The sequence below is a fragment of the Prosopis cineraria genome, unplaced genomic scaffold, assembly GCF_029017545.1.
Source record: "Prosopis cineraria cultivar Desert tree isolate PC_DT_omini unplaced genomic scaffold, ASM2901754v1 PC1, whole genome shotgun sequence".
NCBI classification, from domain to species: Eukaryota; Viridiplantae; Streptophyta; class Magnoliopsida; order Fabales; family Fabaceae; genus Prosopis; species Prosopis cineraria.
In genome coordinates this window covers 47,965,806-47,992,689 of record NW_026555332.1, presented here as the reverse complement: position 1 = coordinate 47,992,689, position 26,884 = coordinate 47,965,806, and the positions used below count along the sequence as shown (strand labels likewise).

The 26,884-nt window shown below is 33.8% G+C and overlaps 2 protein-coding genes across 4 annotated transcripts; one reads left to right on the top strand and one right to left on the bottom strand.

Moving 5' to 3' along the window:
• The first annotated feature begins 7,704 nt into the window (after positions 1–7,704).
• On the top strand, positions 7,705–12,280 carry LOC129292531 (cysteine synthase-like). 3 transcript variants are annotated; one of them, XM_054930266.1, is made up of 7 exons: positions 7,974–8,630; positions 8,714–8,851; positions 8,991–9,042; positions 9,592–9,931; positions 10,014–10,114; positions 10,220–10,556; positions 12,038–12,280. In XM_054930266.1, the coding sequence occupies exons 1-4, from the start codon at positions 8,466–8,468 to the stop codon at positions 9,648–9,650; spliced, it is 414 nt and encodes a 137-aa protein (XP_054786241.1). In that variant the 5' UTR covers positions 7,974–8,465; the 3' UTR covers positions 9,651–9,931; positions 10,014–10,114; positions 10,220–10,556; positions 12,038–12,280. The 3 variants fall into 3 exon arrangements, with proteins under 3 accessions (XP_054786175.1, XP_054786241.1, XP_054786101.1); XM_054930200.1 differs by lacking the exons at positions 9,592–9,931; positions 10,014–10,114; positions 10,220–10,556; positions 12,038–12,280 and adding exons at positions 7,705–7,902; positions 9,214–9,348 and having other exon boundaries at positions 7,987–8,630; XM_054930126.1 differs by lacking the exons at positions 9,592–9,931; positions 10,014–10,114; positions 10,220–10,556; positions 12,038–12,280 and adding an exon at positions 9,214–9,348.
• An 11,407-nt stretch (positions 12,281–23,687) lies between these two features.
• LOC129320918 (ethylene-responsive transcription factor ERF024-like) lies at positions 23,688–24,570 on the bottom strand. Its single transcript, XM_054966912.1, has one exon. It carries the CDS (start codon positions 24,507–24,509, stop codon positions 23,928–23,930), a length of 582 nt encoding a protein of 193 aa, XP_054822887.1. The 5' UTR covers positions 24,510–24,570; the 3' UTR covers positions 23,688–23,927.
• Positions 24,571–26,884: the final 2,314 nt, after the last annotated feature.

Here is a 26,884-nt window from a genome sequence, read left to right as displayed (position 1 = left end):
TCTATTTGTACTGTATGTGGTGTTAAGACATATAACCTCTCCAAAATATGTATAGTCAATCAACATTTTTGCATCTAGCCAAAAAATATTTCATTTGTTCATCATCACATCCATTTGATAAGTATGTTAGAAAAATGGATTTTCTTTAAATTGCTTATGAAAATATTTTACTAACCATCCGACTTCTCTATAATGTATTTTTTTCCCTTATAGACTTCAAATCATTTTTCACATCCAACCTTGTGTGCCTAGATTTTCCCTTCCACCAACTTGTCTACTCATTAACTTAAATGATGCCTTTTGCGAATCCCAGCATCTTCAATCAATCTAATTTGATCACATTGGGTTTTGGTTTTTTTTTTCGTTATGACCGTATCATGTGCGCAATTTCTTTATATGTAACTGGTGGTTGTGTTGTAAAACCAAAAGATTTATTCTATATTTACCACCCACTTGAGTAAATCCCATTTTACTTTACAATTTGTTCGAGTCTCTTCTCGATGCCTGATGAGTATAAAATCTTCTGTTTGTTGTCTTAAACCTTCTTTGCTATAAACAAATCTTCCTGATGTTACGGTACTTGTGTCCTTCTTGCTCTTTGTCAAATTACTTTTTCTTCCTCCAAATCCAACTTTCATTCTATAGTCTAGCCAAAATTTCCATGCTTCTTCTACACTATCAAATTCCTTGCCTATTCTTGGTATTAAATCTTCCTCCATCTCCTATGACATTCAACAACATATTAAATTAAAAAAATGATAATTGAATAATCCAAATCCATTCATATATATATAAACTCATCTATCTACTTTCTTTTAGTCATATAAAAATAATAATATCATAATATCACACTAGAAGATGCATAATATTCTCCAAAGTCTAGATAATATCAGACCACAAGTGAGATCATGATATCATTGTATTCACAATTATTGAGCAATAAATTCAATCAAGTATATACTATAGCCATGTTCGTCAATGCCTGAGCCATCAACTATGTACACCTATAATCAGAGTAAAGAGAAAACAAAGTATGTTATATTACTTTTCCTAATCTCATCTTAGTTTCTACTTTCTTTATGGTTTTATGCCATGTGGAAGCGAGAAGGTGCAAAATGAAAGAAGCAAAATTTACATGGTGCTTGGACGACGCTTCCCAGTAGTTCTTGTATTGCCTTCTTCGCTCTAGACGACGTTCAGATATCTAAAAGTCCACTGTCAATTCTAGAAAATATCTAAAAATATGGAGCGAAACATAATCGTGGACCAAAAATATGACGGGAAAGAGGAATCCCAGTTAATATGTGATTGCACCAGATATGCATCAGTAGAAAAAAAATCAGAGAGAGAAGATTAGGTGAATCACATATTTTATTCCATAAAATTTTTATAGTCGTTGATTCTACTAGGGGAAAGAGATTGTGCCACATGGTGCCACTCATCCCGTGCTCGTAGTTGGGACACGCGTGGGATCCAAATCCTGTTCCTCTCTCTAAGCCTTTTTTTGTGTTTTTTTGGCCACATTAAGTACTGGAATTTAATTGAGGGTTTGAGTTTCTTTTATCCAGAACAAAGTTTAAGTCATGGATTCATATTTTTTCTTACAATTTGTTATAAATATTTTTATTCCAAACACAACAAATGTATCTAACTTTTAATTCAAACATCACAGACATGTGATTTAATTGAAAAAATTGTGCATATACTTTTTTTTAGCTAATTAAAAATCAACGTGTAAAATGGAAGAAGACAAAAAGCATGGTTATTTTCTACAATCTTCTCCAGAAATTGCTATGTCATTCAGTTACTGGAACACACAGGAGAATATAATGGAGTTCAACAAAAAAAGGAAATGGATTTCTTTCTATAGTATCAATCACGAACGTGGGCAAAAAAAAGTACGAACAATATAATTGAGCAGTGCTTTTAAGAATAATATGTTTGGTTCTTTCAAATTAAAATGAAATTAACAATGCATCTTCATAATCAATCATCGGAATATAAATTAAAATTCTATTTCGTAATTCAATAACACTAACCAACAAGGGGACCTACGTACATTGATGAGGAGCGTACTTTCCTGTGGGGGGGGGTTTCTCCATTTTTTTCTCTACTTCTCCCATCCTTACCTAGAGCCGGGAAAATGGGCTGAGCCCGTAGGGCCTACCCGTTTAAGCCCGTATAATAGGAGGGCCGGGCTTACAATTAGGACCTTAAAATGGAAAATGGTCTCAAACGGGCTGGCCCGTTTAGGCCCTAATTTAAATGGGCTGGCCCTAAAGGGCCGAGGGCCAGCCTGTTTAAGCCCTTGAATTTTTTTTATTATAGACATAATGAGTGAAGGATTAATGGGCTGGACAAAAATTGTGTAAGTTGGACTTAGAGCCCATATTTAGTTATTTACTAAAGGACAAAAGGAGAAATTTAAAAAACCAACCCTAAGTTCTTGTTCTCAGAATCTCGCCCTCGGTCTCATTTTTGTCAGTCTCATGCTCTTACTGTCTCAGTTTGTGGCTTCATATCTTGCACAGTGGGTGGCCGGTGGCAGTGGCAGACGGTGATCTTTCTTTTAGACTTCATTCTTTGATCTTTCTGACTATCTTGAGGCTCTCATCTCGCTTTCACCTCGCTCACTCTCTCGTCTGTTGCTGTAGCAGCTCTACCGTTGACCGTCGTCTAATCTGCATTCTTAATCTTGTTCTCAGTCTTACTTTCGTTAGTTTGTGGCTCCGTGCGCAGTAGGTGGCAATCATTTTTTCTCTTTCAATCTTTGATCTTTCTGACAAGCTGGAGACTTGAGGCTCTCATCTTGCTCTCATCCATTACTGTAGCAGCTCCAAGCTCGAATCAACGTCGTCTGATCTACATTCCAAGCTGCTAGCTATTGTGTTTTTCGTACATCTCTCCATCGTTCGATCTCCCTCCTCAGCTTGAATCGACGTTCAAATGTTGTAGTTCTAATCCTCATCGTGGCGTTGATCTTCCACGTCTTACTGTTACCGTCGAGGTCGTGCAATGAGTTCTCTTTTGCTTGCGTGTTCTCTGATATATTAAACGTGCTGTTCACCAATCTTTGTTCTCGCGAATTCACAGCTGTATTGTGCTGAGTTCTCTGTTCTGTGTGCTGAGTTCTAGTGTTCTTTGTTCCCTCATCTGTTGAATCACGCACAATCGCTCGCACAGGTTTAAGCTTTCTCCTCTTTTGCTTGGGTTTGGGTATTTGAGTGTTCTGTTCTAGCTTTGATTTGTGAGTAATTTATTCCTTTTACTTTGATACAATGCAACAGGCAGAGAGTATTTGAAATTTATAATGTCTGCTTCACAATCACACAAGAGTAAGAGCAAGGCAACCAATGTCTCTAGCAATGATTTAGCCAAGTGTGATGATAGAACATTGATAAAGAGTGGTATGGTCCCTAGTTTAGCTGCTGGTATAGTTCAAGAGGCAGAGGACGTGCAGGTGGATGATGAACTAAAAGCTAAAAGGTCCAGAGGTAAGTCATGTTCTTCTGTTCAAGAGACTGATGAATCCAAGTCTAAAAAGGCTAGAACTTTAACATCTGATGTTGAAAGTATTTTACTAGAATTGAGGTTAATGGAAAACCTAAAGCAAGGTGTAATGGCTGTCAAACTTTATTAGCATCTAGTGGGACTAATGGTACTTCACATTTAAATAGGCATGCTAGATCTTGTAAAGTTTTGGACAAATTTCATGATATTGGAGTGATGTTATTGGATAAAGAAGGCAATATTAGGTGTCGAAAAATTAATAATATGCGAATTCGAGGATTATAACTATGGCCATAATTGAACATGATCTTCCTTATTCCTTTGTTGAATACAAGTGGATCAAAGAACTACTTTTGACATTGAATCCTGATGTTAGGCTTTTCAACTAGAAAAACTGCTGTTGCTGATGTTATGAAATTCTTCCTTCGACAAAAAGAAAATTTGAAACAAAAGTTGAAGAGAAGTAATAGTAAAATTTGTTTGACATCTGATTGTTGGACTTCTGTGAGTTCTGAAGGGTATATTTGTTTGACAGCTCATTTTGTGGATGAAGGTGGAAATTATGTAGTAAAATACTTTCATTTTGTAAAATGGAACCTCCACATTTTGGGATAGAGCTAGCTAGAAAAGTGCATGAATGTTTGATTGATTGGGGGATTGAGAATAAAATATTCTCCATTACTTTAGACAATGCATCTGCAAATGATAATATGCAGGACATATTGAAAGAGAGGTTGAGTTTGCAAGATAATTTCAAATTAGTGAGTAATGGAGAATTTTTTCATGTGAGGTGTTGTGCTCACATCCTAAACTTGATAGTTCAGGAGGGTTTGAAAGTTTACAAGTTCTGCTTTGCATAAGATTAGAGAAAGTATTAAATTTGTGAAAGCATCAAAGGCAAGGTCAATTCTTTTTTAAACAATGTGTTGAGCAAGTTGGTAGCATTGACACCTCAATGGGCTTGCGACTAGATTTGCCCACTAGATGGAATTCCACCTACACAATGCTTGAAAGTGGAATTAAATATCACCGTGCTTTTGCACACATGGCTATCATGATACAAATTACAAATTTGGTCTTACAAATGATGAGTGGCTAGAGCAGATGCAATGTGCAGCTTCTTGAGGCCATTGAGAAGATTACAAGTTGATTTTTGGGTCATCATATCCTACATCAAACTCTTATTTTATGCAATTTCCAAAATTAGGATGTTGCTTGATGCAAATATAAAAGCCCTGATCTTGTGATTCAAGAGATGGCTAGGAAAATGAAACAGAAGTTTGACAAGTACTGGAATGAGTACAATGTCATTCTTGCACTTGTAGTAGTTTTTGATCCAAGATGGAAGTTTAATATAATACAATATTACTATACGAAGATTGACCCTATCACTTGCCATGAGAAGGTTGCTAATATTAAGAGCAAGTTAATATTCATGTTTAATGAATATTCAAGTATGGGGACATTTACCAATCTTGGAGTTGATGGGGCTGCAAGTGGATCAAGTTATAAAGCTTCAACGGTCACTACTCATTTCTGCCTTGGCTTCAAGTGTTTCAACATCAAACCTCTTTTGATGATGCCTTTGATGTAAGTTTTAAATTCTTGTCTTTTTAAATTCTTTCACCTTTTTTATTAATCTAGTATTTGTTTTATATTTTTTTAATCCTTTATAAATACATGATGCAGGATTATCAAGATATTTATGCAATTATGGCCATTCTTCCTTGGATAAGTCTGAACTGAAATTATTTAGAGGAACCAATACTAAGCCTGATAGTTTTTGGAAAGAATTGGATGTCTTAAACTGGTGGAAGAGTAATCAACATCGATATCCAATTCTTTCAAGGATGGCGACTGATATTCTTAGCATTCCGATCACTACAGTAGCAAGTGAGTCAGCTTTAGCATCGGTTCGCGAGTCCTAACAAAGTATTAAAGTTCCATTCTTCCAACTAATGTTCAGGCTATCATTTGTGTTCGTAATTGGTTACATGATTTTGTGTACAATAGTAATTTTAATTTTAATTTATTTTATTTTTTACTATACAAATTACAAACAACATGAGAAATAATAACTATAATTGTGTGAGTATCTTTGTTTATTATTTATTGCAGATAATGAAGGTGAAGAAGAAGAAGAAAGTCTTGATATTTTTGCCCTTGATGAGCCAGCTATAAGTGGATCACAATCAAATTTTGTTGAGCTTGATGATAGTGAAGAAGAAGAAGATAATGATGATGCTACTGATATTTGAGTTATTGAGTATTTAAGTGTATTTATTTAAATATTTTCATGAGACTATGGTTCTTGGTGGTGGATACTGTACTGGATAGATTCAGCTCATCTTGGCTTCATTGCATGCTATCATTTTCATTTAGATTGTGTTTCTAACTTCTAGCTCATTTAAATTTAGATGTTTTGTTTCTTTGGATATTGCTACTTGTTTATTGTGCTTACTTTGATTGTTTATTGCTTATTGTTATTTAGCTTATGTCATAAAGGAATGATTGAACCAATTTTAATTTGAGAAAAAAAAATTAAAAAAAAGGGCAAAAGGGCTCGAAGCCCACAGGGCCGGCCCTAAGCCCGTTATGCTTAGGGTCGGGCTTCAGGATTGAACCCCTCAAAGGGAACTCGGGCTTAAACGGGCTGGCCTTTTTAGGCTCGAGCCTTTCAAGGGCCAGCCCTATAGGGCCGGGCCAGCCCGTTTTCCCAGCTCTATCCCTACCATTCAAATAATTTTATTAAATAATTTTTTTAAGTAATAAAATTAATAAATGGTGAAAATGGGAGAAGTGGAGGAAAAAATAGTAGAGAGATCCTCTTCCCTCCCACGCATAGGTAAACTTTTATATTTTTAACTCTATTCACTTTTTTATTTTGACCCGACCCAGACCAAATTAAGACATAGTTAGGTTCCACTTTTATGTTCTTTGATATTTTTATTTTATAGGATACTTTAATTTCTATAATTTCATTAGATTTTACTTTTATTTTTTATATTTTTTTGATATTTTAGTTTTTATAAGGAGTAAAAATACTAAAAAAATTGCAAGATTAAAAGTAAAATTTAATAAAATTATAGGGGTCAAATATTATGTTTTTCCTTTTTAAACCAGTTCCGCTTAAACAGTTTTTTTTTTGGGTACTGTGTGCAAATGTTATAAATTTATTCCCTATGTGATAATAGTTATTGTTTTTCTTTAAAAAAAATAGTTATCCCCACTGACAGGTTCCTAGATTTGTGGTCTACCACTACCAACGGAATGATTTATATTTTTAGCTAATGTGTATTTTTATTCTTTTAATTTTATATAAGATTATTTTAGTTCATTAATTTTATAAATTATCTTTTCAATCTTTTAATTCTAACATTGTTAATTTCATTAAAAAAATTTCTTTACATTAAGATTTTAAATTTTAATAAAATATTTTTAAATATTGACATATTAAGTTTAATTTTTTTAAATAACAATCATTTATACAAAAAATAATTATTTGAAACTACCAACATAATTATTTATATTTTTGCTAATGTATACTTTTAATTATTTTATTTTACACAATATTTTTTTTATCTTTTAATTTATAAAATGTCTTTTTGATCCTTTAACCCTAAAATTATTAGTTTTATTAGCAAAAAAAAATTCTTAAAATTTTAAATATTAATAAATATAGATATATTATGTTTAAATTTTTTAAAATAACAATGACTTAAAAAAAAAAAAATAATCATTTGAAACTCACAGTGTTAGTGTTAAAGGGTTAAAAAAATAATTTACAAAAATTTTTTAGAAGACTGAAAAAATATTTTATAAGGCTAAGAAACTAAATAAAAATATTATAAAAATTTAGAGGACTAAATATAGGTTTTAACCTATATTTTTTCAAAAGAAAAGCTAAAAAGTAGAAATTAACACCGGTAATGCCTGAGTTCGATTTTCTTTCATAGGCCACTTCGTGCGTTGCCACTTCTTTTCATGGCTGACTGAATTCGGGCTTGGAGGTAGTTTTATGGGCTGAGATATTTTGAGCCCATCAATATCTTCAAGCCATGGCGCATGAGTTATTTCACCTTGTCTCGTGCAGCTGAAAGGTGCTCCACGTGTACGCTTCTCCCATCAATAAGAGAGTTTGAAGTGTCTGAGGGAAAATAGAAAGGAGCTTGAGGAGTCGGAGAAGAACAAATATAGCTTTTATGAAGGCCAGTTTATCTGTAATAAACTGGATCGCATGAACAACCGTAAAGACAGCTTTGGCATATGTATTGAGTGGCTTCTCGGATGTGAAGAAATCCAATTGCGAGAAGAAGTTCGATCACATGAACAGTGGTAGAGTGCTGAAATGAGGGACACTCGTTTTTTTTTTTTTTTTAATGCAAGAAAAAGGTAAAACTGATACACATAGTCTAATTAAGAAGTACGCATTGTTTGAGTTGCCTCCTGATGCAAGACCGCTATTGGTTTTAATAGATGCAAGGAGTGGTGAACAGCTTGGACCTTCTCTTCGTAGGAGACTGAACATGCTACTAAATCCTGTTCAGGCAGAACCAAGCTTGAATTTCTCACCATATGAAACTAATCATGCTTTGCATATATTTTTTTCCTTGTCAATATTAGATTGGATTATATGATTCAGGAATGTATTTGATAAGTAGCTTGATTTAATCGGTGGGGACTTGTATGATGGATTTCAATATTTTACTCTTCCCTTCAATATTTCAATATTTCTGTAGCTTGATTCATTATTTTTCCTGTCCTCTTTCATTGGTTGACTCAAAGGAAAACCTCTCTCTCTCACAATCTGTTAAAAGAAGACAGGAAAAGGAAATGTCTCTCATTAATTTGCTGAAGAGTGTCCTCATTGAACCCACAAGTGGTAATATTGGCATTGATTAACCTTCGTGACAGCAGCAACAGGATATACGTTTATTATTACAACACCTTCTTCAATGAGTCTCGAAAGAAGAATCATTCTGAAAGCTTTTGGGGCTGCGGTAGTATTGCCATACCCTGCAAAGGGAATGAAAGGTGCAGTCCAGAAAGCCGAAGAAATATTGGCAAAGACACATAATGCCTACATGCTTCAGCTGTTTGTAAACCTTGCCGATCCCAAGGTATCTAGGCATTTGTTCCATAATGGCTGTGAATTGTGATGGATGCTTGACAACACTGTTTAAAATATTTTATATCATTTCAGATACATCATGAAACTACTGGCTCAGGAATATGGAAAGGCACTGGAGGGAAAATTGATGCACTTTTATCAGGGAAAGGCATTGGTGGTACAATAACAGGTGCTGGGAAATTTCTTAAAGAACAAAATCTTAACAATAAGGTTAGTTTACTTGTTTGGTGTTCTTAGCAGAACATCAGCACGTGCATTTCTTAGAAAATGGAGGATAACTTGTCACTTTGCATTATGCACCTATGTCATGGATTTGTGTTCTCATTGTTTCCCTTCATTATTGATGTAGTTGTGTGGTGTTGGACCTGTTGAACCTCCTATGCTATCTAGAGGAAAGCTTGGTGAGTTATAACCTGTGTTATGCTCCTCTGTGATAGTTTTTAATATTCTATTGCATACAACAAGCCATAATAAGTTTTCCATGGATATTAACTCTTAAAATTCAAACCTGCTGGATTTTATTCTTTGGACTCTTTCTGATCATGAAGTGGTGCATGTTTACTTCCATATAGACTTCTTGCAATGTCCTATTCCCAGGGTGACAAGATCCAGGCATTTCTTCAATCCAAGAGCTTGATAACCCAATTTCAGAATGAATTAAACGAAGGGGATGTTTATTTCATTGAGAACTTCCAAGTTTTACAAAATTCAGATAAGTATAAAGCAGCAAGTCATGCATGGAAACTAAACTTTCATGCAAATACTAGCATGATGCAAATATTCTGAAGTACTCTTTCGATTTCACTCTCATTAGTGAGGTTATCCATAGAGCTGCCATACCAAAACAGAAGAAAAAATTCAAATACTTCTTTGGTTAGTTATTTAGCACATAAGTTCTGTGGTCTCTTTTCATTATTCTCTCTGTTTTAATGTTTAGTTGTTTGTTGCAGATGCTGTGGGGGTTTTTGCAATGGTTCGGTTCCATCCAAGATCACAAGACTGGGATTGAGAACAAAAAGAGACTAACGCCGTCCATAGCTGATTAGGAGTTGGTACTTTATCAAATCCAGAATAACATATGCAAGAATTCAGATATTGTGCCTCCTGATTAGGAGTTGGCCACTGTTATATCCTTTAATATCCTAACTTATTTTCAGTATAGACAAAAGCCTTTAGACGTTGTTTAGTTTGGTGACACCACTCTGAATGCTGTGAATGGCAAGAATTCAGATATTGTGCCTCCTGTTGTCGTCGTCGTTGTCTAGATGTGTGTTATGGGATTCTACAAAGGTGAATCTGGTAATTTTCCATATTTTTCATTCTTAATTTATCAGTCCAGCATTTTTTAAAATGTTATTTCCTTCATTTCCAGGCAATTCTCAACTTTCAAACTATGGGGATTCTACCAAGTTTTTTTCTAATCCTGACAGACTAATTTAATCAGAAACTACTGCTCAAGAGTTGCTTGCTCAGGTTTGCAGAATAATTTAATCAGAAATTATCCTTCATCAGATAGGTACACAAGTTGATACTATCAATTCCTACAGGAATCAACTGTATACTAATTTTTTTCCCCAGAATTCAAGGAAAGGATATTTCCCTAGAACACTTCATATTCTTGCTGGAAGAGAGATGGTCATGAGAATCAAGATCGGTGAATTCAACCTTCACCAGAAAACATCTTCTCTTGTGTGTCTCAATGCATTGAGAACCCAGAGATCCTGGAGAAGTTTTCATGCCTGAGTCATTTACTGCTCCTGAAATGAATGGCAAGAAAAGGAATTCTATGATTGTCAATGACTCTATTCCAGATTCGACACGTATAGTTGAAGTGTGCACACCATCTTTCAGCTCAACCAGAAGAATCCAAGAGTCATCAAGCACGAGAAGTAAAGAAGAAGAGCATTATTACTGAGTAAGTTAATTGTCTTAGTTGTTAATTCTAAGCATTTTTTTCGCTTTATATTTTGAATGTGTAGTATTAGACTACGTCATATTTTGTATTCAGCATTTTGAGTCTTTTTGTCAGTGTCTTCGTTCAGGAATTCCTTCAAATATGCAGTATGATTATGCATTATCTTTTGTGTTCTTCATGTTAAGTATTTTTGGGGGAAGTCAAACCCCAAAAACTCCGTCAATTATGCATTCAGATTCCTGCCAGCACTTTTGCAGTAGAGTTGAAAGAATTTAAAGTTAAAGTTTTACCTCCTCTATCTAATCATATCTCATTCGTTGCAATGTCAGTAGACTTAATTAGCTTAGCAAAAATGCATGCTAATTATATCACGAAATGGAATCCGATATCCTCTGGTAGTGGACCACTCATGCATGTACAGATGTGTTTAACTTCTTTTCTTTTTAGTTTTTAAATATACGATGTACTTCAAAAAAATTTTTTATTAATTATATTATCTGTCTTTGTTTATTATGATGTTGGATGGAATGAATTGAGTGGCAAATCCCTTTCAAGGTGAATAACATGTCTTTACTACAGCACACAATCCTCTGCCATAGCTTATTTTATGTTTGATACAAATAGGAGAAAGTAGGGTAGAATTGTATAGTTTCCCTCAATTTATCCATATCATATTAATTTTGTGTACTCATGAGTTTCATAGTCATTATTAAGCATTAAAAATTCAGATATATATTCATTAAATTTTTTCAATTGTTTGGACTAATTTAAATGATGTATATGCATGGTTTGTTTGAATTTTTATAGCTCTTGGAAAATTTCATGGTATTATGTCTAATGTCAACTATTAATTTTAAATAATCTAGTAAAAAATTGTTGACTTCATATGAATTAACGATCATTCATGCAATGCACCGGATTTGAGTTTAGTAATAATAATAATAATAATAATATAATTCATTCTTTAAGTCAATTAATAATTAACAACAACAAATAATACTGTGCCTTTCAATTATTTTGCAGAAATTGATTTTGAAAATAAAAAATTAATTTAACCTTTAAAATGATAAATAAGCAATGTACGATGCAAATAGCATTTACATTTTCTTTTAAAATTTTTAAATTATTATGAATTCAATTTGTTTTTCAAAACATTTCAGTAACGCTAAAATAGTATAATAATACTCTATTAACTTTTATTGATGTTATTATATGTACAGTATAATATGATTGGTAGTTTTTTTTTTCTTTAAATTAAATGAATTCCAAAAATTCCTTCATATGATTTCTAAGGAAACTTTATTACCAATGATCTAGTAGATGCTTTAACTCATGCATTTTTTTCTGTCTACTCTTAAAATTGAACACACACACACACACACACAATATTTTATTTTAACAAGACAAAATTATTAGTTAAATTGGATTTTAGTAAATGTTGTTATCTACATTGTGTTGCATAATTTTTTTATAATGTACAGGATTTAATCTAGTTTGTTTTAAAAGCTCAAGGACTACATATACACCGTCAACCCAATTAAGCGGAAGACTTGAGGAAAGCTCTTACATCATTTGTTGAATATGGATTGCCATATACACAATGAAAAGCACAAACTGGTTGGAGAATGGGGTTAGGTTAATTAGGTGCATCTGCAACTACTTGTCTACTTTTGTGCCATACACAGTGACGACCACATAATGGAAATTTTGACATTTAATTAGCATCTGAGGATAATATTGAACTTAAAATTGTTTCTAGACATCAAAGTTTAAAAAATTATGAATTCCCTGTCCAGATAATTAATGGCTATTTAATTTGGTTTGTATATGATATGTGAAATTTGTTTATTTTAAAAAAATCAAGTTCTATTATAAGATTTTTATATTATATAGTAGAAAATGCATTTGAAATCCGGGAAGTAGTCGAACGTTTTTTCTCCAAGTGACGAAAATATTTACGTATTCGGCCTACCCTTTGCCTAGAATTCATAATTTCAATTCATCTTTTTCATGGTTATTATTGTCATCATCTTTTGCTGCCATTGCCGCTGATGATTAGAGAATTCGTCAGCAGCATTCAGCTCCCAAGACACGTTTTATATTTTTTTTTTGTTTTACTGTTTTGTTTTATTGTACTTAATTATTTTTGTGAAGGGACCTCTTTTGTATTGTATTAGAACTTAGACCGGACCGGCTGGGTCAACCCATGAACCGGCCTCTCCACTAATTCGGCTTTCATTTTGACCCAGTTAGCAAGTGACCCGGAATGACTCAGCCAACCCGGAGTCAACCTGGTGTAAACTGGATAACCTGACGGGTTAGTTAGGTTAACTAAATCACCTATTTTACCCTTCAAAAACCTCAAAAAATTTTATTTTGCCCTTTGAAATTTTCAAAATATGATGTTTTGGGGGTTTTAAAAAAAAATTAAAAAAGCAAAAGGGCAAAAATGCTTTGTTGGTTTGTTTTTGAATTTTGAAAATCAATCGAACCCCACCCCTACCAACTTTGGACACTCATCCCTAGCCCTAACTCAAATCAAACTCCACCCATCGGTCACCAACCATCATCGTTGCCCTTTCTATTGTTGTTGCTCTCTTGAGCTCCTAGCTTTCCTAGTTCAAACTCTATCTCTCTTGCTATGTAGTAGAAGTATAGAACTCACCGTGATTGTGATGCATAACTCATGTCGCTCTCAATTATCCTCTCTCTTGCCATGAAGCAAAACTTGTTGTAAAGCAGAACTCGTCGTAACATTGCTATCCTTTATCTCTTTCAGTGAATCTCCTCATTGTCTAATCATTAGTTTTTTAATTGTTATGCCTCTTCCTTCTTTGCATTTTTAATTTAGAATAAGTGGTTCCTACATTATTTTTTGTCATTAATTTGTCTATCATTACTTAGTATTTCTAATAGTTTTTGTCTATTGTTATTTTTTTTTACTATTGTTAGGCTTTTAAGTGGTTATATTTCTATAATTATTATTGTATTGGTATCTTGTATTAGAGATTAATCTTGAATTTGGTTTAATATTTTTATAATTAATGTTTTTTATTTAAATTGTATTATTTTAATCATGACTGGTTTGTCACCGATTTGACCCCCGATTGAATAACTCGTGACCCAGTGCCTTGATCGGTTCAATGATCCAGTTTTAAATATCTTACTTTTTCATACCACTTCTAGTTTATATAAGATCTTTTTACCCAATTCACAATTATTGAGAAAAAAGAGTTAATTAAGTTGGTTACTTACATTTATTAATTTAACAAGAAAATTGTTATACTTTTCCTAAAATAGTACTCCCCCATTTAACAAGAGAGGGAGAGAAAGCAAATTGAATCAAGTCCATTAAAAAATTGATCAGGGGCATAGTTTAGAAAAATCTTAATAAATGGGAAAGACAACAATGATCAGGTCATATAATTAAACAAGATCAACTAGCTCTTGTAAATAGACAAGAGGGAGCAATGACATTGCGTTGTGTGACTAATGTTATTATATTCTAATTCATTTTTAGATGTTTTTCATATGTTTCGGATGAGTTTAAAATGTAGAGAAAATTTTAGTGAGAACATCTTGATCAAACTTAATTTCAATAAAAAATTTAACATTTTTCATTATGTACGCAAGAATTGAAATGAAATTAAATAATTAACTAAAATGACTCTTGTCTTTGTGCAGTTGTCAAATCTCAAGATACACAAGAAATGCAGGGGATTTTAGATTTGAAAATGTTACGCTAAGTCACATATATATGACGATGATCTTTCCACCACTTCACTGCTGACTTCGGGTTGGTTCACTTCACTACAATCAACATTGAATGTGTGTGTGTGTGTGAGTTTGTGTATATATAAGCCCTCCAAGCAACCCCAAGAATCAAATTAACCAAAATCCTTTCATCCCCTCCCAAAACAAACAACTCTACTTCTCATCAATTCCGTCCGTGTACTTGAACAGTGAGCCACCGTTGATTAATCCCGTACTCGGGCTTATTTTGATTCGGCATTTTCAGATATGGAAGTTCCCTGTCATCCCGAGGCTTCAACTTCTTCCAGCGACGACGTCGTCGGCTACAGTATTCCCTATCTTCCCCGGACGAAGGAGGCTGCTCAGTTTCATCGCTTTGACAACAGGCTTTTCAAAGTAAAAAGGCTTTATTCCACAAGGCTTCGTGGTCGTCGTGGTATTCTGCCCTCCCTGGCTCGCAAGCTTGGCCGTTTTAAAGTCCGAATCATCGTTTTACGTGACGCCGATAGGAAACAATGCTCCTGATCCATCTTTCATTTCTGCATTTTGATTAACTCCGTCCAATTATGTGTCCATGTATAGATATTCTTTAATTCAAAAGCTATTTCACTGTAAATACGCTGTGATTTTCTTATCTGTCGTTTCGTTCTGTCTCTCGCATATGTAGTCTTGAACATAACCACCTAAAATGTTAAATACTTACTTCCCGGCTGGAGTCTCAAATGATTATCTCTTTAAAGTTTACTAGCTAGAAACCTAAAAAACGAAAAAGTTTTATTTATATAAATGTGTAACAAATAGGAGAGAAAAATAATTAAGAAAAAGCGAAAGGAGAGAAAAGATTCACCAAAACCTCTCGTTTATTCGGAATGAATGAAGCTTCAACTAGAAGGAAAAGATTATGTTAGTTATTTATAAGTTATTCGAGGACCTACCTTCTCCGCGTTTTCAAAATGGGAATTTTCTTTTGGGAAGAACTCCAAAAGGAACTTGATGAAGCTTGGCTGGATGCTTATGAAACAAAAAGAAGATCTCTGGTTTAGAGTTGTAAGAGAAAAATACAAAAGCAGCAGCGATCTACTTCCAGTAATTAAGAAGTCCAAACCGGGATCAAACACATGGTATGGCATTAAAGCTACGTGGGACAAAGTTAAGGCGAGCTCGGAAATTATAAATGGAGGTCAGGACGTTAGGTGGAAATGGGAAAAGCATGGGGAGTTTTCGGTCAAGTCGGCCTATAACTATCTATCAAATTAAAAGAAGAGCCTAGTGGGGACAGCAAGTGGGGTCGGACATGGCGGTTGAACGTGCCCCAGCGTTGTAAGTCTTTTGTCTGGTTTCTCTTCCACAATCGCTTACTCGCCAATGAAAATCGGAGATCGAGGAAGATGACTACGTCGGATCATTGTCAAGGGTGCCCTAGACATAAAGAGTCCACTCTTCATGTGATGAGGGACCGCCCTCAAACATACCAATGCTAGAGCAAGCTTGTTAAACCGAGTCACCAAGGAGCATTCTTTGGCAACAGCCTGGCTCAGTGGGTGCACTAGAACACATCTAGTTCAGGATGTAAGATGAGCTCCGATTGGGATGCTATATTTTCCCTTAGCTGCTGACAGATCTGGCTAAGATGGAATTTATGTGTTTTTTAAGGGAGAGAGATAAGCAATATGGTATGCATGCAAGGGTGAGGTCGATTCAAGCATCTATGGAGAAACAAATTAAAGGGACCATCTGGTTAATGTTAACAATTCGGGACAAGCTCAAAGACCCCGTCAAATATCATGGCATGCCCCCAGTGGACCGGGTCTTGATTAATGTTGATGGGGCCTGCTCGTTACTTGTTTCTGGGGGGGGGGGGTGATGCGGAGGAGTGATATGGAATCATGTAGGAGCTTTCTTGTCTGGATTCAGCCATGGACACCTGGGAAATGACGGGCGAGAAAAGGAATTGTGGGCGATTCTCCTGCGGTTGAAGGAGAGTGGGATTTAGGACACCGAAAATTCATCATTGAAAGCGATTGCTTGGAAGCCATCCAACTTGCTGAGGGAAAGTACAACCGTTCTCACCAGTATGTTGAACTCATTGAGGAAATCCATCTGACTGGTAAAAGGGAATGGGAGTTAATTCTACAACATGTTAATTGAGAAGGAAATGCAGTGGCTGACCATTCACGAAGCTTGCATTACGTAATTGGCCTGGTTTTAACCGGATGCTATCGGATATGGAGGCTTTACTTTTAGCTGATTGTAATAATCCACCTTAGCTGTCGCTAAGTGTGCCTTCTGATATCAACAGGAAAAAGAACTCTAAAAGGAGAAATTATAGGAAAAGAAGAAAATCAAGGAGAACAAACAAAGGTGAGCTAATTATTTGGGCTGCTTGGTGGTTGGGTGGAAATGGATTACCCTGAAGGGCTCATTACATCCACATTATTCGGGGGGTGTGGGATATGGGACACTACACACATGGGATCTCTACCAGGTCACACATATTATGTCATGAATCTCACATCAAAGGCATCACAAGTAAAATAAAGTTTATAAATTTAAGAAACTCTCTTACTTGACATACTAGTCTCCTAGGATGAGATTTCCATTTGAATTTGCATTTCTCTTAAAAATTTGATGTGTGCTCATGCCTAAAATATGGTTTTTTGATAATACAACTTCTTAATTTTCATTTTCTGGAAAATGCTCAAAAAATGTACCAAGTGATTCAACTGTAAGCTATTCAAAATTGAACAAAATTAGTAATTCAATAGATTATCTAGGCTTGATTTTCTCCTATCAATATTAGATAAACTTTTGAAGGTGTCATTAATTTAAATGATGTGAAGTGCATGTTTTAGGCTCTAGTTCTTGAAAGAAAAAAAAAAGGATCTTAGCCACTAACGTGGTAACCCTATTGACATGATAAAACATGCCAATTAGTATATAATATAAAATATAAGTAAAAACCACATAATTTTTTAAAGTAATCAAGTTAATATAATATTTATAACTACCAATAAAGGTTAGTCCATTTGATAAAAATTTGATCCATAACCTATAAGGTTGTGAGTTCAAGTCTTACTACAGATATGAAGACCTTGCTAGTGAGCAATTTGTAAGTATTTCTTTAAGTTCAATTAATTTTTTTATTTTTATTTTAAAAAATTACTCCAGAAATATTTTTCAAACAAATTTTTACTAAATATGTCAGCCCAAAATTTAAATTGGCCAGCCACGTCATAAATTCCTACAAGTTTGCTTACTTATTTTAATATTTTAATAAAATTTAATTATATCAAACAAGCCACGCAAGGCACTGGATTTTTTTTTTCCATTTTTTGTTTTCAAAACAAGTTTTAAAAATTACTCTATAAATATTTTTAAATAAATTTTTGTTAAACAGGTCAGGCCAAAGTTCAAATAATTAAGCAGAAGATTACATGTCCTTGCATTTCTATTTACTTATTTTTAACATTTTAATAAAATTTTATTATATCAAACAAGCCACATAGAGACACTAGATGAAAAACGCTGACCTATTTAAATTTTGAGCTGATCTATTTATTAAAAAATTGTTTGAAAAATATATACAAAGTAATTTTTTAGAACAAGATTTCAAAATAAAAAATAAAATAAATCAGTTTGAATAATCATTATAAAACATATCTAAATTGGTGAAATAATTATTTTTTAAATTAAATTATTTTAACATGAGATGATGTTGCAAAGCATGGGACATTGGACGAGTGGAATAGTTGAGATTTTGGTGCCATTATGAGATGCTGAGGAAAACAATGATGAGAGGATTTGCATCCCTTATTTGAGATTTATCGAAATCAATTGGAAATCTAACACTTTCCCATCCTAAATTATAAAATAATTTTAAAGAAATTTCATTGTCCTAAAAAAAATAATTTGATAAAAATAAGAGTTCATTATACTAATGATATTTTTTTAATGTTATCCTTCAAGTAGATAGAAAATTAAAGTAATTTTGCAGTGTAATGATTAGGGTGTAAAAATATTTTTAAAAGTTTAAGTTTTAGTTTAAAAAGATAAATTTGTAAAGTGTCGTTGTTGTATCTTATTGGTATGCATAATTTTACTTTAAATTATCTTATAATTATGTCATTGTTATGTATTACATTTTTGAATGAAGGAGTAAATGCATTTTTTAAAAAAGGATCAACCCAAAAAAAAAAAAGACCATCGTCATATTGCAGAAGTAGATTATGGCATTAATGTCATGGGGACACAAAGGACAGGGCGCAGCACGTACTTTAATTTGATCTTGCATTGAGATAACAAAGAACACTTCATTTGGTATGATCAAATAACGGTAGATGAAATCAAAATTAAAATAAAATTAAATTTAAAAAATATATTTGGTATAGTAATAAAATCTCGATATAATTTTAATAAATGTATGTATTTAAAATATAAAAATTCTAAAATGTCCTCTTCCTAAAATTAAAAGACCTCATTTATCCCTTTGCATCCATCTTCTCTCACCAGTCATTCACGGCAACACAGGGTACCACCAACAGATCAGCAACAATCAAAATTGAAGAGGAAGTTTCAGTCCAAAAAAAGATTGTAGAGGAAGAAGGAGAATAGCTACAGAAAATCAAAACCTGCCTCTCACACCCATGAAATTTTCTGTTGTAGAGGAAGAAGATGGAGAATAGCCATGAAGCCAGATCCGATGCGAGAGAGGAAGGTGGAGGAGAACCGTGGAAAAAGACAGATCTGTCATTAGGAGATGAATGAAGAGGTAGAGGAGACATCACGGAAGAGGTGGAGATGATGGTGGGTGGTGGAGGTGCGACGCTGCAGGCTGCGAGGGACAGATGTGACAATTTCATTGAGGGCAAAGAAGCATCAAGAATACAAGAACCAATTCCATGCATCGGGGAGGAATTGGATTCTGGCTTTTTTTGATTGAATTGGGGTTCTTGAGAATCAAAAATAATGGCTACCAAGGCCTGCTCCACCCAAGAATCCTTTTCCGCATGAAGAATTCTGAAGTACCAAACGGGGCTTAAAAGAAAATGCATGAACTTTTTGAGCAAAAATCAGCATGCGACGCAAGGTTCTCGATAACTTTGAACAGGTATTAGAACAACTCTTTCAGAAAAATGTTTATTCAAGTTTGAATTTTTAGAGACAATATCAAAGATACAAAATTTAATCTTTCTTATTGGGATATAAATTGATGTAAAAATTTTTAAAAATTGATTTTTAATACGAAACATAGGATTTATAACAAATTATATTATTTATACTAATTATGAATGTAATTCATTTTTCAAATTCTCAAGCAATAATTTATTTAGAAATTAAAACTGCGTCCTTCTCATTAGAAAAGAAATCCCAATTAATTCACAAGCTCAAGCTTACACTGGACATCTGAACGAAATGTCTATTTGGGTTTCTCACTTCCCATGTCTCAAAAGGACTTTTGTAACTTTGAAAAAGTCAAAATTATTTGGTTTTATTTTATTTCTAAATATACATTTTAAAAATCCATTCAAATAAGGATCAAAAGTCCATTTCTTAAAAGCTAAGGAGAGTTACTTTTGACAAATGTAGGGGTTAAAATTTTTAACCATCTCTTTTCCCGTTGCCCTTGTTAATATTTTTTTTAAATGCAAATAAAAAGTATTTACAAATATTTTATGAACATATCATTTTTTAATTATTTATACTTTTTTATTAGTTAAAATATCAAATTTATATTCTTAAAAATTTTCTTATTATATATATTTTCTAATATTTCAAAATTATGTATACTTTTTTAATTATATATTGGTCAACATATAGAATTTTATATTATTTACACATTTATTTTATCATATATGTCACTCACCATATCAAAATTTGCATTATTTTTATATTTTTAATAAATCAACTTTAATATAATAACAATCATATATAATAAAATCTGTCCTTTTTATTATAAAAAATATGTCTTTCCATTATATATCATCCAAATTTCTCTCTCTCTCGTTATATTTGCAAGATACTTTTTAAAAATAATTTTTTATTCAAAATGTATGACATCTTATAATATTTAAATTATTTTTTTAATTTTTTCATTGTTAATTAATGTAAACGTATTTAATGTAGTTATATTATTATTTAAAATTAATATTAAAAAAATGTAAATAATTTTTTATAATATTAAAAAATTAATCTTTAAAAATATATGAAATAATTAAAAGTGTCATACATTAAAAATATGAGAAAATAGTTTATAAAATTAATTTTTTAAAATTATATTTAAATACAAATTTTATTATAATAACTAATTTTTACTAAACTAATTTTTGTTAAATAAATTTTTTATAAGAGAACTTTTGTCAAATTAAAAATCAAATGCGCCCTAAAAAAAATATTTCAAAGTAACGAACCAACTTCACTACAAGTTCTCAAGCTTCCATTCAGGTGTACCCATAATCACATAAACCAACAAATTATCGTTGCAACGAACCATGAAACTGAATATTAAATGCTAATGGCTATTAGTAACACGCACATTTGTAGCTGCTTTGAATTTTACCCAATTCTCCTCCGACGACAGACATCTCTTTACTGGGCCAAACAACACTGTTTCCTTTCATTTGTTAAATGAACATGGACTGCTTTCCTACAATGGGAAGCATATATAAATCAGCAAATTCAGCGCACAGAAACCACGTCAAGCCTTTTGGAATGACGATTTAAAAGTTCAACGATTATTATTGGTTGCAAAGGTATCTTGTGAGTTTTCAACGAGTCCCCGTTGCGAATTATAATAATGACTAAGGTATTGTCTCCTCTACTAGTTCTAATTACTAATAATTAGTGCGCCGTTCATTTATCAATTCACCATTAATATTGTCGGCTTCTTCGTGTTTTCAATTATTGACGGTCAAGAAGCCGCTTCTCATCTACTTAGTTGGTAATCACAGTAGTTTACTTCGGGTCTCGTAAGTTAGAATGTCATATACGTTTTAACGTAGTCTGTGAACTTAACTTACAGGGCGGGCATGTGATTTTGCATACTTTTCACAGAAGATGAATGAAGTGTGCACATTAACTTAAATGCACTTAATTATACGCAGACTCTTCTCATGCCAGTACTTAACGATCAGCCGTAAGCAAGCTTGCTTAAGTCTTCTTAACCCTATCCCAAGGAAGCTGCCAGCTCAGGAACTCTAGATCATGCCGTGGGATATATGATGAACAAAGTATAGAGCAAGATTAATTAAACAAAGCTTAGCATAGCTAACTCATCGTTCAGGTTCTAATTAATTAACTTGACAGAATGCAAATGGGTTGACGAGACAGGGAAGCGAGACAAGTGACGTCCATTCGAGCCGTGTTCGTTCATATCAAGAGAATGGATTTATTTTTAGCCAAAGGAGAGAATGGGTTTAAAGATCCACCCCCTAGATAACATTAATATGGTAGTGTGTCGTGTTGCTATACAATACACACAAGGGACAGTTGTGATAAGGTTGTATTTTGAGTTAATAAAGAAAAGGAGCGGGGCTAAGCCGTCATATCCACTGCTAATATGAGGGACATGTCATCCCTAATCATGAACAGGGAAAAGCAAAGACGATCGTAACAGTCAATGGGGGAGATAATTAATCCTTTTTCCTCGGTGCTATCCCTTAATAATCACGCCCCTTGACTGCGCCCATCATTTTACTTTCCCTCCCGTGCCTGTGCCCCAAAAGTACCCACATTCTATATTTCTCACCCCTTCTACTCTCCTATTTTATTTGCAATACTGTTCACTCTTGATGCACGCACAATATATAGCCACGCCCTGTGCGATCGCGAAGGCACTAGATCATTTGATGATATAAAGAAACCCAAACCCCTTATGTGTTGCTCTAAGTAATAACATTTTACTATTTTAATCATTTGGTCTGATCTCTCTCCCTCTCCCTCTCCCTCTCTCTCCCTCTCACATGCTGCGAAGACCAAACCAGAATAACACACACACACACACACACTGCATCTTCACCATTTTAGTTAGCTTCTAATGTCCATGTTAATTTTACTCATATATATACTCTCAACTTTTATGAATCGACTCGACTTGAACCGTTAACTACTTCTCTTTTATGTCCTCTTTTTAATTATTTTTATTCATTTATATTTATCATATTAATTCTAATAAAGTAATTAACGCAGCTGAGAATCTACAGGAATTCACTTCCAATATATTATATTCCTTGTGTTCCTTTCCATTACGAGAATCTACAAGATTCGATCGGAGAGAATTGAGGAGGAGAACAAAGGAAAGTGGATGGCAGGGACTCTAGCCAGGGGTCCTCAAGTATGTGTACATATGAAACTAAGCGAAATTCAGACTGAAATCATGGCCGTTGAAAGATTGAATTATCATTTACGCATGCATTGGAGCCGATCCACGAACAGTTATCCTTTTTTTTCTTTTATGGGCCTTGATGGAGGAATAGTCATCAGAGAAGGGTAAAGTGTCATCGTCCATAACACCTCATACACAGTCTGTTTTTCACGAAGTTGCGCGGCCCTCGTGACTACCGAAAACCCGATCCTCTTGAATTTGACACGTCAACAATGGACGAGTGAGTGGAGCACCCGCTTCAACTCTATATATAATGATTATTGCCTATGTATAACCCCAGAAAATTATCGATCCCACTGCAATATCATATAATATTTTTGTAATTAACCGCATGCGATTAATAGTAAGTTGGAATTAGGGTACTCGAAGCCTCCATTTCAACTGAGTAATAATCAATTCACACTGACTAAACCTTCCCCACTAGCCCTCCTTTTTTTTCTTACCAAACTAGACATCCTTTAATTTGCTTCCCTCTTCTTTATACTGCTATTCATTTGAACGAAAGATAGCCTCACACACCCGGCACCAGCCAAACCTCATCGAGTTTTTTAGCACCAACCTGTGTTCTCTTCAACGTGAGCCGAAGTGGCCAACACGTACAAGTAGATGGCGAAAGCAAAAATGTTCTTGAATACAGCAAGTAAAAGCAATTCAAATTAATTATTTTCAAACTGTAGGCGAGGAATTATAAACCATCATTGGACGCAGAGTATGCCATGAATATAATTAGGTTCCGGCATCTGCTTGAATTAAAACCTAATGAAATTAAACGGGGTGAGACTAACGTTAGATATAATCCTAGGGTTGTCGAAGATTCAAAAAAGACCATGTAAACCTTTAAGTATGCCCCGTCGACGGAGACTAATTAAGCATGTACACACAAACTTACATTTCATTTACCCATCACTGCATGATAAAATAATAATAGAACTATAATAACCATTACAATGGAACAGAACCAAACCTCCTATAATACAGATCCAAACCTCCTATAATAATACAGTAGTGCTACATATATAGACCGAGATTTTTTTAAACTTTCTTTCCAAATATAAGAAGACACACACCCCACTCCATTTCGTCATATCAAAGCAAAGCGAGCCTTGATGTGAGAGCTCTCCCATAATTTATTACAGGCTAGTTCTTCTCCTTTTCGTTGTTACTTCATCAACAAGCATCAATTAATAGTCATGCAACATAGTATACTATAAAGGTAGGGGGTTATGTGACGGGAGACATTATGGAAATTTCCAAAGGTTTTGATCATCATCACCGACGTTGCCTCCGGCAGCAAAATCAGCATCGTTGTTCCCAGTAAAGTCCAAAGGAGGAGGGGTGAGCAGCATTCCTTCAGCCATGTTGACAAGAACATTGGGTAAATCAAAGATCAAATCCTCGTCCACAAACTCAGCACCGCCATGTTGTTGTCCCTCCGAGAGGCTCACACTAGCGCTGCCTTGTTCATGAGGCAAGGACAAGGCATCCTTGGCTGCGCCAGCAGCGGCAGCAGCACTGGCTGCAGCAATCTGAATGTCACGGGCAGCGGGAGAGGCAGGAACGGGCAGCGAAGACGCGGAGTCAGGGAAGTTCAGGTCGGCGTCCTTGCCTTTGAGGGCAAGGGCAGCCACGTCATAGGCAATGGCGGCCATTTCAGGGGTAGGAAATGTCCCTAACCATATCCTATTGGGCTTCCTGGGCTCTCGAATTTCAGACACCCATTTCCCGCTACTCCGACGCCTCACCCCCCGGTACACCGGGTGACGCCCCGTCTCTGCACCGCTGCTGGCTCCTGCGGAACTAGAGGGAGTACCGGAACGCATCGTTTTGGTAGTTTGAGCTTGAGATGGGTGAGATTCCGTGGCGGTTGGAAGTTGAGGGAAGCCATCATTTATGGGGGTTTGGATTCGAGGGGAAAATCTGATTGAAAAGGAACAAAGCTCGGAGATGAAAGTGCAAACCAGTTGTTTATGAACTGCTGCGTGTGGAGGGTTGGGGTGTAAGCCAGCTTTGCGTTGGATATCTGGGTTGGAGACCGTGTTCTGCTACAACCATATATAAAAGACGCTATATAAAAAATCAGGAAGTGATATGTATTGCACCTTGTTAGTACACATCATTAACCCCATTTTCTTTCTTCTGACATAGATTTGATGTATTGGACAGATGCCATAGTTTTCATCTCAACAGTGACGATCTCACAAACACTGTGCACAACAACACTGACGTGATTTGGTTTTGGGATTAAATTAAAAGGTCGAATTTCCCTTAATTATATTTTCTTGCCCCTAATGCCTTCATCTTTTATCTTTCACCTCAACCACTTAGGTAGGGTTTGTATTGCTGCCCCCAGTACGTCAGAACAAGAAACCGAAACTGATGAGACATCATCAAAGACAGTAGATTACCTCGTTATCATTACTATTGCGGTAGCTGTTTAATTAAGAAAACATTTTTTCGTCAAATTCTGCATGAAGACGTCTAAATTCTGCGGTGCAGTGGCATGAACTTCGAGACAATCCTATGGATTCTGCATATTAAGGTTGTTATGATTGCAGCCCAAGTACTCCGACTACCGCATAATCTTCTAGTTCTCTTTATAAATTATTATTATCAATGTCATCAATATTAATATAAAAAAAAGTACAAGATTAAAAAAATGTATAAAATTCTAAATATATTTCTACATAATAAATTTAAAAAGTAATATCATATTATTTTTTATAAAGAATAATTTTAAAAATACCTTTCAAATATTATCTAAAAAATTACACTATGATTTATAGAATAAATGGGATTAAATAAATTTTTAAAAATTTCCTTATAATTAATGGGACTGGAGGGAATATTCAACAACGTGGTTTTGTTTTATTTATAATTATAATTACAATTATAACAAAGAGAGATTTTTTGGCAGCTCTAAGGTAAAACATTATGAGAAAATTACGTATAGGTCTTATGAAATAAATTTATTTATAAATAAATTTTACAAAATTTAGAAACCACAGCTAGATTTATTGAGACTTAAGTGTAATTTAAAATTAAAGTATAAAGATAACAATACATTTATTAAAAATATATTATATCAATCAAATAATTTACAACTACTTAATCAATAATTTATAAATACATTTTAACTTTTTACAACTACCCCATCAGTAATTTATAACTATAACTTCAATATTTTACAAAAATAACTTTATATATCTAACAATTAACTGATTATGTGTTGCCAATAATATTTAACACTAATTATTTATAACTACTATATCAATAATTTATAAGTCACACTTCAATATTTTATATTTGTAACTTCAATAATTTTAATAAGAATAGTATTGTTTTTATACCCCAAATTTAAATTACACTTAAGTTCTAAGGGACCTAATATTCTCCCTCACCTCATAATATATGACATTTTTTAAAGGGAGAATCTCATCTAGGATTCTTGAGAGAGAACATACATTTATAGCCCAATACATTTTGAAATTATTCTACAAGTGCAAAGGCCTTTTTTGTAAATATGTTTTGTGGAGAAAAAGATACAATGGCCCTTAGTGAAAAAGAAAGAAATGTGAACCTAAAGTTATAAATTTGTAAACATCTAGCTATAAAAATTCATGAGTGTTTTGAATATATGATGAACTGTAGTTCTAAATACAAGAAATTATAAATTTTATACGTTGACTTGTGAGTAGATAAACCTGTATTTGTAAATATTTGAACCTTAAATTGTAAATTTATTAAGTTGTCCAAGGTAATGGACAATTACTTGTTAATATGTGAACTTAAAGTTGTAAATTTGTGAACATATAATTGTAAAAATCTAAACTTGTACTTGTTGCCTTTTCTCACTAAGGATAATGGTGTCCTAAAAACATATTTGCAAAAAAGGCCATTGGGTCTACAAAATGATTTCATAATGAATTATATCTTAAGTGTAGTTCTTTCTTCCTTGGGAACTATAGATGAGATTCCCCCTTTTTAAAAAATCCTACTTGATATGAAATGAATTTGGATTTGGTGACTGTCTCTAATACAGGCACTCAATACCTATCCCATTTAAGTCATTGAAATGTAGATAAAAGATTTTAAATTCATGCTCCACTTGAGATTAATGAAAGGATGAATTGATTTGAACCATTTATTTGTATTTCAACGGCTCAAATGGGGGTGCCTATATCAAAGACATGCACTG